The sequence below is a fragment of the Varroa jacobsoni genome, unplaced genomic scaffold, assembly GCF_002532875.2.
Source record: "Varroa jacobsoni isolate VJ856 unplaced genomic scaffold, vjacob_1.0 scaffold_1383, whole genome shotgun sequence".
NCBI classification, from domain to species: Eukaryota; Metazoa; Arthropoda; class Arachnida; order Mesostigmata; family Varroidae; genus Varroa; species Varroa jacobsoni.
In genome coordinates this window covers 82,822-97,248 of record NW_019214285.1, presented here as the reverse complement: position 1 = coordinate 97,248, position 14,427 = coordinate 82,822, and the positions used below count along the sequence as shown (strand labels likewise).

General features: G+C 43.5%; 1 protein-coding gene across 3 annotated transcripts in view; it reads left to right on the top strand.

Moving 5' to 3' along the window:
* Positions 1–14,427, top strand: part of LOC111269381 (tyrosine-protein phosphatase non-receptor type 4) — a 61,121-nt gene that overhangs the window by 2,186 nt on the left and 44,508 nt on the right. Inside the window, exon 1 of one of the 3 annotated variants that reach the window (XM_022848926.2) lies at positions 5,913–7,344. The exons of the other annotated variants lie outside the window; for them this stretch is intronic. Within the exon in view, the coding sequence (XP_022704661.1) occupies positions 6,712–7,344 (633 nt within the window). The 5' untranslated portion in view covers positions 5,913–6,711. Of the gene's footprint in view, positions 1–5,912; positions 7,345–14,427 lie in introns of those variants that run through there. 3 annotated transcript variants of the gene reach the window in all.

Sequence of the window (14,427 nt, the reverse complement as noted above, 5' to 3'; positions counted from 1 at the left end):
TACTGGCGTAATGTGGGGTAAATACGTAGCGACAGACATAACGCTAATCGAATATATATATGACTGATTTAAGACCGTAGCTTCAACATGTAAGACGTCTAGTCACCTATGGTTTTTAACCTGGCTGGTTATTTCGTGTCAAATACGGAAAGGTGCGATTTTAGGAGGTTATTTCTTCGAGAAGATAACTACTACTGAGGCTGTTTTATTGTGGACGAGTTTGTCTCAATAACAAATACCCTGACTTATCATATACACAATCACCAATGTCCCATGCATCGTAACGGTGTTGAATCAGGATTTCGAATACGTGATGTCCCACGTTTAAATATATAGCTTTCTCCTGAAAAAGCAAGAATGCAATGATTACCTTTAACTGAAATAAAAGACATTTATTTTGAGCCAGATCAAGCAGTATCTACGATGGCTTTGAACATATCTGCTAAATCTATCCTATGCAGACCGTGGAGATCGAACCTTCAAGGGCTTCGTCGAGACCTCTCTGTTAGTCAGCCACAGCGGTCTGTAATCGTGTCTATTGGACAAACCAGTGAATTTGCGCGTCCAATAGCGCTAAGCCCACACTCACGAATATGCGGGTGCAGTGGTGCTATAAATCGTATGACGAAGCAGAATTTTTTTGACATGAAACATTTTTTAAATGCTATATGTTTATTGGATTATTGCGTGTATATGCGTGACCTTTACATTACTAATAGCTTAATAATCAACTCCTATTCAAAAGTGTCCTGTAAAATGTTGGGCAGGCCAGACCGTCTATGTCAAGAGTAATCAATGTGCTCGTAGCGTTCGTTCTATTATATAAAGCTTTCGTTTGAAACAGGTGACGAGATATTCGTTTGTTCGAAGAGTCTCAATATGTGTTATTAACAGCACAGCGTGGTATCTTCTAGAAGACCATCTATGCAATGGCATTGAAGGTCTGTGATATGCTGATTAATATTCCGTCGAGACTGAGTTCTTCCCTTCATGAGTACACTTAGGCTGCCCTTATTCGACAGTAACTCGGCAGTTAATTGGTACCGTGTAAAGTAAAGTTAATAGTAAGCTGTACTAGTAGCGATACATTGAATAAGTATTACACGTACGATATGGTTTGTTTGATTTGAGCTTGACTGTGTCATACCAAAACCTCGAATGTGTATAAAATATTCGATTTAAATTTTGACGATTGTTCACAAACATCTAATGACCAGTCATAGTGGTAAGGTAAGTTTCCTTGAAAATAGTGATACATGCTCATGTTGACCATAAATTGTAGATGTGCACAGCTTTTAGACGTATGCAGAAACCGGTAACAACATACGCAGCCACAGGAGCATAAAGCGTCACTGAAAAGGGTCTCAAAAGTGTTGGCTGTCTATTTGGTGCTCAAATTTAGGATCATGTTTAAAATTGTTGTGCTTTGAATCAGCTAATGTGGTTAATAGGGGCTATCTATACGTACTTTATAAGGCTTTTCAGCAACCAACTGCAATTTTGCGATCGACCCTCGCCTTCCTAAACGAGCGTCAAGGGGATCCGGATGCAACCATTGTAAACAAGCGTACCTGCATTGCTGCAGACAAGCAATGGGACCCGGATGTAAAGCTGTTTTCTAATATTTCATCATCTCAGCTACCAGTTACTTCTCTGCTGTTTGTTGGCCAACTAGGTTAACGGACCGCTAACGGCAGTCACTTGATGTCTGTTTTCGACAAGACTGCCTGCTACGGCTCAGCAGATGCGAACTCTGCCCCGCTTGGTTTTCTAACTTATTGCCATCTGTGGTTTTTATCGTGAACTTGTCCGTGGACGTTTCTTGTCGTCCTGTACATCTCGTGGCGGCGACTGCGGCGAAAACCACAAGTCAGCAACGACCGTTTGATTCTATTCGAATTATTTGATGGATTTGTCCCACCAGTATAATAGTACGAATGCTTCTGCCTCATTCGCAGCGTCTTCGGCTGACTCAACGTATATCCAGCTAAAACGCGGCCGTCTAGGCGTTGGTCAATACAACCTTACTTCGGACATCCGTTGTTAAATATATAAATTGCTATAGGGCCATTTGGCCGTATGCTGGTAGTTCTCTGCACACAACTTGCTCATCAGTCGAACTAACCGCAAATTATGACTGGACAACTCGCTATAGTACAGTAGATCTCAAATGAACGTTTCTTGCTATTCTCACTGGGCACGCTTGACAACAGGTAGAGGCAACAAGGCCATCATTGGGCTCGTCAGCTGACGGACAACAACGGCTCTTCGTAGTGTAATTTGTCTGACCAATGGATCATCCTTTTGGCACATGGCCTAAAACCATTCACTGGCTCCAGGCCATTTGCCAAAAGGCGACTGTCTCCGCCCTGTCTGTCCAGCCAATTACGCTGACACCTTGGGGCGCTGAGGCTGTTAAGCGCTATAAGTTATCAACGTTGCTCCAGATATCGTTCGTCACAAGCTGAGTTTGTCACGACAATTGGATCGGATCGGACTGGCGTGCAGGGAAGTTCAGGATTTCGACACTAGGCAGTATACAGATGCAACTTGCGCATGTGTGACTCTTTGAACTAGTTCGCCTGGCGCTATCGGACGCTGCCGGTGGTTAATGAGAGTAGATCCGAGTTCTTCCTGGCATTTGTTGTCTATCGTTCGCTCGGAACCAAACCTAGCAAAAACACATGTCTTGCGTGCAATTTGTAGTATTTCCGATATTCGTCTAGTTGCATTAAAGTCGACTTTTGCGTGTAGACTTAATCCGCATGTTCAACATTTCTTAAGTGATCTATAGTAAACTTGTCTGGCTCTACGTTATCGAGAAGAGTTTACCAGCATGAACGGCTACAAATAGCGTTTCTGTTTGCTGCAGAAGCGTGATCACCTCGTAACGTTTCCTGACCACTTGACAAGTGTAACGCTATCCGGTGCCCTTAAAAGCGCCGGGGCTGGGTCCTTTGACTTGATGCTATACTGGGAAGTAACTCTGAGAACTTCTTCACACTAAGAGGGTAACTGGAACATAATAGCAAAAATTAAGAAAAACCTGCAGGACACAACACTTGGCGCTTACACTCGGTGAATCAAATTCTTAGAAGTTAATTGTAACAATACAGCAGTCGTCTGCGTTGGGTTTCTCGTATTCAACGATATTTTGACTGGTCATGGTTATCGTTAAAACTTTGATTAGTCTTACCAAAGTTTATAAAAATTACGGGAAGTTCACGTATTCTGCCTGGGCGTGAGACGATCTATATAATGTCGCATTTGACTGTCACGCAAAGTGACGACCTGGTAGCAATAACTTGTACAACACCCATTTCAAACTTCGCGCAGTGACATGATGCCCAATAAAATTTATGTGGTCTTGTATCCCGCCTTTAAATCACTTGTCGCCGAAGCGCGCGACTCGAATTTAGCACCGAATAACAAAAACCAGTTTGCTTGTAGCGCAGAACACGTCAACCCACTTCCTAAAGGCAGGCGCCTTTTACTTGAATCATCAATCATCCCTTATGAGTCAGCTGGTATACGGTCGTTCGGCCATTCCACATAAAGACATCGTATGTACTTGGGTGTTTCCGCCATACTCAGAGTGCTTTTCAATGCATTGAACATTGGCCACAGGGACGGACGCTGCTCTAGTGACATCAATCAGAAGCCGATTCGTGGAATTAGCACTTTTAGAGCCAAAAACGACGCAAATGTAATCACACAGAGGTGACGTGGACGCCATTCCAGTATCATTACGCTCGAGTGGAATCCGACAAAGTTGTAATATCGGTAGGATGAGTTGTAGTTGCATATAATCTGGCTGTTTGCATTGAGCACGAACCATTCCGATGAACGATTTCTGATTAAATTCAGCTAAGATCGTAAGACTAGTTATGTGTAAACTCTGTGTAAACATGTGTAAGAAAGGCTCATATGGTAAACCTTCGCTTACATATGGATCGCAGCATGTGGCCACCCGACGCTATAACGTACATGCACGGAGACCCTTGTTTAGATTGAATACGTATAGCTTGTGTACTACGTTGCTGAGGCGGCGCGAGACCCGCGTTTGGTAGTCGATCTATCAATACGGAACCCATTGTCGCTTTAAATGCGTGCCCGATGCATTGCTTGGTCAATAAGTTAAAGTTCAATGTGGCGTAGTTTACATTGGTATACGTTAACGTTTTATAGATGTATAAGTATTATACATCTTATATTAGATGTATATCTATATTGGAAAAGTTTTGCTGTCCTCGTGCTAGCCTACCATTGGCTACTGAATGGAAAAGCATGTTTTTCTGATAGCACTAGCTCTAAAATCCGTCGGCAGAACAGTAGTAAACAAAAACAGTCGTTGGATATCAAAAGGGTTCGAATGACTACGAAGGGTAAAACTATCAAAAAGGGGGTCAGTCATATGATATAGGTTGAACAATAATATGACCAAGTACTTATATTATTTGAAATGATTTTCTATTTAGATGCAAACACATTTTACAGAAGTGTGCTTTTTAAGATGAGCGCCAATATAATTATTACTATGACAAGCAACCACACGCTTGTGCTGGTCTCTGTTCTAGTAGCACTTAGCAACGATGATAGTAGATTCTGAAGTGCCGGTCAGAGCACATATCGACATGACCAACATGGTCTCGTTTTTTGTTGTCGAAAAGTTTCTCCTTCTTGATGTTTTTTTTTTCTTATTGTTTTCGATAAATTTAGTTCGGTATGTGCCTTATCAGTGTCACCATGCTGAGGTTTTGTTGCAACTTCTGAAGTTGCTTACGCAGCTCGACAACCGTCGTCAAGATGACAGATCTGTGAGCGTGAGCCCTGCTTATCTATTCATCGCCTTCGCGTCATGCTCTGCAGTGCGTTATTAGAATAAGGCCCACGTTGGCGCCAGAGCTTCTCAGATCTTTGAAACGATCGGCTACTTTTCCTCTGACAGCGCTTTTCTTAGATAGGGTGCTTTCTGACACCCGTATCAGTTTGATTTGGCTCGGGTCGCCCAAAGCTTAAACCGAATGGCCGAAAGGGAGGAGCCGCACAGGGGGGTAGCCGTTACACAGCGCCGATAGTAACAACAGCAACATCCAACAATGCAAGCATTCCAACGTGGGGTGAAGCAATTCCCGACCAGAAGCGAGACAGTTATTACAAAACGGAATAGTCTTTCCCCTGGACACACGATGGGAGAATGTAATCATTGTAAGTGTGATAGACAACATATATTTGCATAGAGCAGTTGCTGCTCTGGCGAGCTGAAATCGTCAACGTAAATACAGGCAAACACTCAAATACAGACGCACGCCAAGTCACGCACGGTGATATTCAAGCACAAACGCCTCGGCACAGTACTTGAAGTGCTCTGTTAGCTAGTTCCGCTAGATTTCTCAGCAGCTAGCATCACTTGTCGCCCCAGGCAACAGCTGCAGCAAGAATTGACAGCGGCAGTACCAGCAGCAGCCACGGCTTCTACCTGCCAAACAACGGACGAAATAAGTACCGTCGTAGCGACCATCGACGGATAAATAGGACTTACGCTTTCTACCTCCGTGTGTTCGGCTGCCTCCCACACGCGCGGGCGTGCAGGAGTGGGGGCCGGCCTCAACGTGAACGCCCGCTTGACGTTGCTGTAACTGGTGCTAATATTTGGCGTAGCTCATAACCAGAAAGTCGGTAGCGGGTTCGCGGTTCAGCCCTCCGTCGTATTCGGGTGCGAGGTACTGTCGTTACCGCAGGGGCTACACTTGTCTATTCCTGTTTTTGCCGCCAACGTTGAGACCTATACGGCTTGTTCTGACGTGCTCTGTCCATGGTTGGCTGTGTAGGTCATCCGCTGTGGAAGCAGCAGACATCATCGCGGCTGGCGGCGCCAGCTGCCGTTGTAAGGGTAATGGAGGGAGAGAAAGACAGCGCTCCGGAGCATTAGCTTTGTTCATGGCGGTGCTCAATCCGCGCCACGGTACTGATCGGCAGAAGCTGATTTGGAAGCGAACAGTGCACGCTGGCAGCGCCGTTATGACCTGGATTACATAGTGAGGCGCGTGGGCGAAAAGCGGCGTCTCGTCGTCGAGGATTTGCAGAGAATCGGGGAAGCAGAATAGGCTAAGGACGTTTAGTAAGTGCGAGTGCATTTTAAGTCTTTCAAGGCTTAATAGGGAATACTCGTTGTGCGCAGAGGATATTTGTTTCTACTTGTCATGATGGTATCAAAGGATGGAACTAATTAGACGACGTAAGGTGAATTGGTTGTGGCTGTAAGGGTTAGATATGAGAAAAATACGTGCCGATACGTCTCTGTAGATCTAGTAGAAAGACCAAAAGGGGTATACCAGGTGCTTCTTCCGTTGGTGATAATCCCCTCTCCGATTGGGAGTACCTTTTCCAGACAGCGCCACTAGTCAGACGTTTTCAATTATACCGCTAGTGCAGTCAGCAGAGTGACAACGGTCAACCACGACATAGTCCACTGGAAACACTGAGAAGTACCAATCAATGAAAACGAAGAGTGATTTACGTGCGGCCTACAAGACCTACAGAGCTGTGGTTTGATGACGAAAACATATCGAACACTCAGTGGCTATTTGTTGCCGACTTCAAAACGAGCCGAATGGAAAAAAGGAAATAATTGTATTTTCCGACACTGACTCGGTGCTCAGACACTACCCGTGCTATTCATTAGTGATCCGTGAAACTGGGTCAGCGAAAATGAGTGACTCGGAGGCTAGTGAAGCGAAATCAAGGGAGTCAACAGCAAGAACAACATCTAAAAAAGAGGCTATTTTAGCCTTTCTGAAAATACCTAAGATCTCGTCGAAAGGTAAACAAAGATATACCATGGCACAGGCGGCGTCTGAGTCAGTAAACTCTGTAACAAAGCTCGAGTGCGGTTGTATAGTGGATTATTTCAAGAAGGCGTTTGTGTTCTCGTCGAGTTGGTGCAACGGCAGTCCGACGACGAAGCTTAAGCCGTGCAGTTGGTCACAGGTGGAAATTATCAAAAATGAATCAGTTGATAGTGATGAATTCTGTGGATCATCCACATCCTCCGTGACAGCTTCCGACTCGGGACTAAGTTCCGGCGATAATACGAGTGCAGAATCGTCACCAAAGTTACTTAATGCTTGTACCCGTTTCACTGATGCGTTGAATTTGACGGAAAGGGCAAGCTCTCCTGATCCACCTACCCCACCCGTAAAACCCCCACGATTGCTGAAGAAGCGAAAAGATGCTTTAGCAGCACTTTCGTCGGGGATACCTGCACCTGTCGCTTCGTCAACAATACCCGTCGTAATACGCGATCCTAACGATGTCATTGGTAGCTCCGCTGTCACGGTACAGGTAAGTGTCGAGTGAGGCAGATGGATAGAAATCAATGGACTCTAGGAGTATTTTGGAGAAAGCAAGGTTCCCTGCGGAACAAGCTTTTCCCGCTGTTTCCTCTAATCATTCAATTGCAGCAGTAAAACAAAAACTTGTCGATTTTCTATAAATACTAATAAGCTAGCTCAGTCTGATCTGTTTTGTGTCAATTTAATAGCTTCCTTTGAGCAAAGTTCTGGTAAGGAAACAAACAGTCGAACATGTAAAAACTTGCGCGTCTTTCAGTCTCGAGGTCCATCAGGTTTATTGGACAACTACTATAACGATGTGTTACAGATGGGTTATTTCCGAATCTGGGTTGATGATCACCACGGCTGTCGCGTGTACCCCACATACATCACAACGTTGGGATAATCCTTGCTAGCAGTAGCTGTAATCCAAATACCATTTGTCTCTACGACGCCGCAGTCTATATAGCCATCAGTTTATATCAACAGTCGTTCTTGTTCGCCTCCAGAGCGCTGGCACCCACCATCTATAGATTTACAGACGTTTTGCTTTCGAAACAGAAATGAGCGAGAATGCGGCCCTATCAGATTGTACTGGAAAAGCTGCGGGGGCATCGACTTTATATTATCAACATCGTCCGACCGGTAATCTATATTAATACGCAGACGTTACATGACGGTTAGATTTTGAATTTGTGACACACACAGACGCATACAACTTCTGACTTATGGAGCCCCTTCAACGGGCCGGGAATACGTTGCAACTTGCTGGTCAGTGCCACGCAATCCCCGTTGTTTGACTTCATCGTAAGTTTTTATAATCGTTTTACCCCGTGAGGTTTAACCCACCGAAATATGAGCGACCGCCATTGGAAATGGTGGCTGTCGTAATCAGGTTTTAGATGCGCTCTGAGATAGGCCCGCATATGATCTTAAAGAGGCAAGTCTATGAGCGCTTGTTAAAAGGAAACTCATTACGCGTTAACCTTTTTATGCCCTGTAAATAACTAGTTTTTCACAGTTTGTCTTCTCTTACACCAGGTTTATTAAAGTTAAAGTTGCTAACTATTGTGTATAGATATATGTAGATAGTTTCCAAAATTGATTTTGATTTACGTTGCGGCAAGACGCAGGATCTTGCTCTATTCATGTATAAATTCAATAGAACTAGTACATTGTAGGTGTATATTGTTGATGCTTGCGAACAGCGTTACCTTCGGCCTGGTAAAGGACCTACCGGCAGAAGGCGTCGGCCTTTCGCAGTCGCAGCTATTTTCAACAATTAACGATCACGCACTGACCAGTTATTATGTCTGGACAAATATGGGCGTCATAAAATCGGCGGTTGTCATCATTCGATCACTTTCCGATTGTTCCGTTCCCATGGTACAGTCATGCTAGAAAATGCTCGTACTATGACTGTAAACTCAACTATCATCGATTCGAGCGTGACTTCATCATCTAAGCCAGCGCGTTTAGCAAACAATGACGAACGCATAAGGACTTCAGAATGGTAGAATTTAGTCGATCATATCATAACGCACAAACATCTAAAGTGAATACATAATGGTTTTAGCAAAAAAGTACTTTCAAATCGGTACGTGCTTTTTAGCCCCCTATTTTTTTATAGGGTTGACTAACCTCGAAACACATAGTCTTGATAGAGATCTGCTTTCGAGCAAGGGCTGCTGGAATTCTCTTGGGACAATTTTAAGAAATTCCGTAATTTACTTACATGCAAAAGCAACGTGCAACGGCATTTATGTTTGCTATAAATTTTAACGGTAGTGATTTGACTATATATGTATATTTTTTTTATAGAACTCCTTTACATTAATGGTTTCTGTTATATCGAGGGAACTTTACGGAGCAGCACAATTTTAAGTTAAGTTCACGGGAAGTGCTTTTCTCTATCACAGCAAAGTGTGCGTGCGTGCTATAACCTGTGATCTTAGGGTCTTACGAGTCGTTCAATGGGCTGCATCTTGGAAAGTGGGTATGCGAGCCCTGGCAGATGTCATTCTCGTAGTATGTATCAACAAATCGCCGATGAATTTTCACTTAAAACTATTTCGCTTGTTTTTCATCGCGTGTTACGTCGTCTTGTTTGTACCCACTATAGATAGTTAGAACGCGGTTTTGCTATAATGACATTGGGACGGACGCAGTCAGATGAGTGGTCGAGAACGTACTAGTAGCTGCAGCGTTGTGACTTTGGCTACGTGTTTGTCATGACAGCAGCCCTGATTGGCATTGCCGCACACCAGCATCATAACGCGATCCAACCACGATGACTACTACCATTATTGTCATTATTACTAGAACTGATACAAGCGCAAACTATTTCCAACCCTTCTTGTCTCTCTGCAACGAACAGATAGACAGCCGCTTCAAAAAAACGGGTGGACAGCATTACAAGGCGATTCTCTTGTATTGTACAAGCAACATAGTGGACGTGATTAGGCAACCCTCCACCCCAACGCGTCATGATCGGCGTCATCATTGTTCTCGTCGTAGCTTTCGTCTCGATGCGATACAACACATCGCCTTTTTACTTTAGTAGCACCGGTGGTTTTCAGGGCCGGCCGGCTAACCAGCCAGCCAGCTAGCCAGTCAGCATCTAGTGAAAAGCACCACTACGATAGTACATGGGCAAATGCTGTTTTTTTCGTCTTTGCTTGCAACGTTATGCATCGCCGTTATGGCACATTGCCCGTTTATCCTGGCACCTGTCTCCAGTCTTCCCTGTGTATAAAGCATGCATGTCACTGACTCACTCTCAGTGTTTTTCTTCGTCTAGTGCGAATGAGCGGCAGGAAACCACTGAAATATATCGCTTCGTCAGATCCTTGTCTTTATAAGTATAAACCTGATCAACAATAGCAAAAAAAAAAAAGCTGAAGTCGAGGGCGAAGCCGTCAATAGACTTGAGTTAAGTATCTCATCTTAAGCGTCCCGTTGTAGGTTGCCACCGGAATAAGAGGTTATTTTTGGCTCGTTTTCCGATGTCGTCGTTTCTGTGGCAATTCTATTATAACTAACACGATCGAATAGGGATTACGTAGGAACGTTTTACAGAAGCAGTCGTAGTTGCTAAGTAGCTAATGACGAGTACTTTATTCTTACAAGGTCGATGTTCACGTAGGTTCGCGATTTTCGTCGGGTGGGGAAGAATATAAAAGTTTCGGCCGCTTCCATGTGGGTTTTGTTCGGATACATTTTGCAGATCCGGAACATGGCTGTGTGCATGCGCTCACTTGTATCGGTAGGACGCTCCTCATATTACTTATGTAACTTATGAGACAGAATAGAGAAGAAAATTAGTAGGAAATGTCATACGCCATTGTGATGGCGGCGTTTGGTACGATGTGTCTTACGGGTTTTAAGATGCCGTAAAGGCCAGCCTTTCGTCGTGTGTATGATAAAACATATGTAGATCCAGATCTCGCCATAAATGCATCGTCGCCAAGGCGGTGCGTATAAACAAAGATAAGATCCTCAAGCGTACTAACATCCATCATGATTCTTGGGGAAAATTGTAAGGGTTTAACGTACCTAAATTATTGAATATCAGCTTGACGACCCGTAGATAGTTGAGCTCTTCGCAAAGCAGTTCATACAAAAATTAGAGGAATATGTCAGTAAATTTACAACACGGCCGACATACAATTGCATGTGTATACAGTACCTTTTTTCGTGTAAAGCAACAGCTAATTGGAAGGTTTGTTCAGAGATAAGCCATTATTTAAGCAAGTAACATTCCTAACGCATTTCGAGTCCTTCTAACAAGACAATTTCTAGGACAACAGCAATAAAACGGCTAACGGATAACTGCAAGCCCAATAATCATACTTTACAGTCTAATTGTGCCGCCCTGACAAATCCACTTGGCCGATGTGGTAAAGTTCAACGCCCATAGTTAATACTAAGCAATAATAACCAGCCATCTCCTAATCGTCTGAATAAATGCGCTAGGTCGTCTGGGCAGCGTTATTACTCGAGGCTCGATTGCGGAAGCGTGCACAAGATCGCGTCATTTGTCTCGTCAGTCAACAGAAGGAGTAGAAATGATTACGTCGACATCATACAAAATGCAAGGAAAGTGTTTTAAGCGGACACGACGCGTTTGAGGTGTGGGGTCTACATAGATAGTAGAGATAACATTCACACAAATAAGCAATACGTAGGGCTCGAAGTAGTTTGCCGCTTAAAGACAAACGAATCAACATGAGATGACAAGAGATAAACAACTCAGACGGTGCGCTTCCGTCAGCTTTCTCCCGGGGTTTGTCTTTTGATGGACCGCCTCTGTCAGAATGACACTTCGTCGCTTACCACCCGAGGAACACTGGCCACAATCAATGAAACAACAAAAAGGAAGCGACATAACTTACCACGTGGTAGGTAATTTTATGGTTGGGGCTTAAAAAAAAACATGCAGGTATATACATACACAGACGCACGTATATAAGGTAACAAAGAGCTGTTTTTGGTGGATTATTTTTTCAATAGAATAACAACTACCTGCTTGAATTTGATATATTGTCAGTAACGAAAAAATATCGTTTAGATATTACCCATCGCTTTTCTCGTAAATTAGGCCGGCCTCAATTTGTATACTTAAAGGCACGGTTTCCCATCGTTTGTTGATTCTTCACTGCGCTGCGGTGATGACGCTTGCAAATCACTGATCGAGACCCGTTTGGTGAGAAACTTCAAGCGAAAGTGTAGTGTCATCGTTCTTATATGTATACATCTATCCTGCTTCAAAACTTATTTCTGCCATTGCAGCTTCATTATTCTACAAACATTTGCTTTGAATTATATTTTCGACAACCAATTGATTACACTTGTTAGAATGATTCATACAAAAGAGAAGCGATGAATTCAAGTGGAATAAAGGGGGTGGAGGAGGTTGCAGAAGAGGACAGTCTACACCGAAAATGCTGTTTTTTTCGAAGCTGACCGGAGCTCGCTTGCAGAGATTAGCTTTAACGATGCCCACGGTCTGATGTACCGAATATCTACTGTTCTGCGATTGTTATTGCAGCTAAAGTCGCTGCTGGAGGCTGCGATGCCGTTGAGTTGCCAGAAATCGGTCAGTCAATAGCCGCTTGATTGGACGAGGGCCAAGAGGTGTGACAAAAAGGATCTAGCTAAGAACACATTCGTACAAACAAAAACATTTGTCAAGATTTCAACGATACAGACACGTTGACGACCATAAAGGCACCGTAAGGATGGAAAAGTCGCGAGGCGATGCGGTAGCACCAGCTACGGGGTTCTAGCATAGCAGCGGATTAGAAGAGTCCTTATCAGAGAACCACTCGGCACCTCAACCCTTAGCCATACGGATCAGTACGCGAATCGTTCCGTTTGCTTACGCGCGTTTAAAGAAACGTCAGGCGATTTGAATATATCGTAGATGATCTTCTGCATAGCCGATGCATTTTGACTCACGAAGCTCAGTATTAGGGAGCAATATATTGAGATGAAGGATTTAAAACTACTGAATAAGGAATGGTAAACATAAGTAAGTAGTATAAACGCCGTAGGAAACTTAAGAGATTACAATTAATGATTATCGTAGGTTTTTGATTAAACTGCTTGAATAGTTTTTACACACAGTATTGTTTGTAAGTGGCAAATTTGCTGCAATATTGCTGTTACCAGTCAATTAACTTCCAGTTACCTCTTTCGAAGCCCAAAAAATATTTCCGTCAAGTGAGGGACGTTTTGGTTATATTTTTAAGTAAGTTTCCCAACGAATTTAGCATCTTGGTATTTTCTATTGATCATGTATGCGTTTTATATTTTGTTATTATTTTGCAATTAATGCGGTTGTAACAAACGTAGGTACATACTAGATATGGTTTCAGCTCGATGTATATTATTCAATTTATTTTCAAGTGTTTGACTGTTGAATTTCAAATTTCTATAACACTGCGGCTTGTACCAGTATGACTAACGCACTGCACTCCGGCAGGCTTTATGGTCTGCCGACGCTTGCTTCCACAATCTATAGCTTAACACGTGCTAGCTGAGTGTCCATATGACTTTGCTTCATTATTCATTGTTGTTTTCTTTACGATGGATCGTTTTGTTCAACTTCGTACTCTTCGTACGGTTCAGCTAGACGACTATCTGTTGGGCTTTCATTCATTGTTGACCCATTTTTCGATGCCTTGTATTTTCGTCTTAGTCTGCTTTTCTAGTCGTTTTCGGCCATCTGATGTTGCTTTTTGTCCGCCTCTTCTTCTCATCTTTGTCCGTCCAACTTGATCGTTTTCTCTATTGATGGAGCAGCTTTAACTTTTACCACCACTTCCAGCAGATATGAACGACGTTTCTGTAGCTTAAGTTGTTCCAGCCGCCGCTATGGATACCGGCGTCGTAACCTACTGGGACATCGATGAAGTTCCTGAAGACGAGCCGTCCACCTCACTACAACCGTGAACCACCTCGTCCTCACCATGTTTGCAATGAAAATCTTCGCATTTGTCTGTACGTAGTTATACATCGCATCCTGTCGGCGTAACTTACGATTGTTCCTCTCGTTATCAGTCGATAATTTCCGTTTTTCTGTCAAACGCTGACTTCGGCCACGTACGGCGGCGATGACTTAGCTTTCGATGCCAGCTTTGGTCACGCTTATAGTGACAGGGACAGCGTCAAGGCTTGGCAACTGCATAGACACCATTGCCATTAGATAGGGCTCAAAGGCCCTTCTCTGTGGACAACGCGGCTGAAGGACTGCCTCTATAATGATTATGATTATGATGATGATAAACACTATAATGACGTAGATCGCAGAGAAGCAAAATGGAAGCGGCTTGATTTAATCCAAATTTAGTTCCCCTACCTGCCTCGCAGCTTGAAAGGGATAATAGTCGGAGACCGCGATAACTTCAACAGGCGTGTCGCATCAGTTTACAGTGCGAACAAATCGATATCTGATCATCATTCAAAGACACGTCTGAGTTTTATATTGCCAGCATAATGATCATCTGGTTGGCGGTAATAGTTATGTTGGTACGTGTAGAAAATGCAGATGTGCGTATGAATGAGGAAAATGTTGATTGGCCGCACTAGA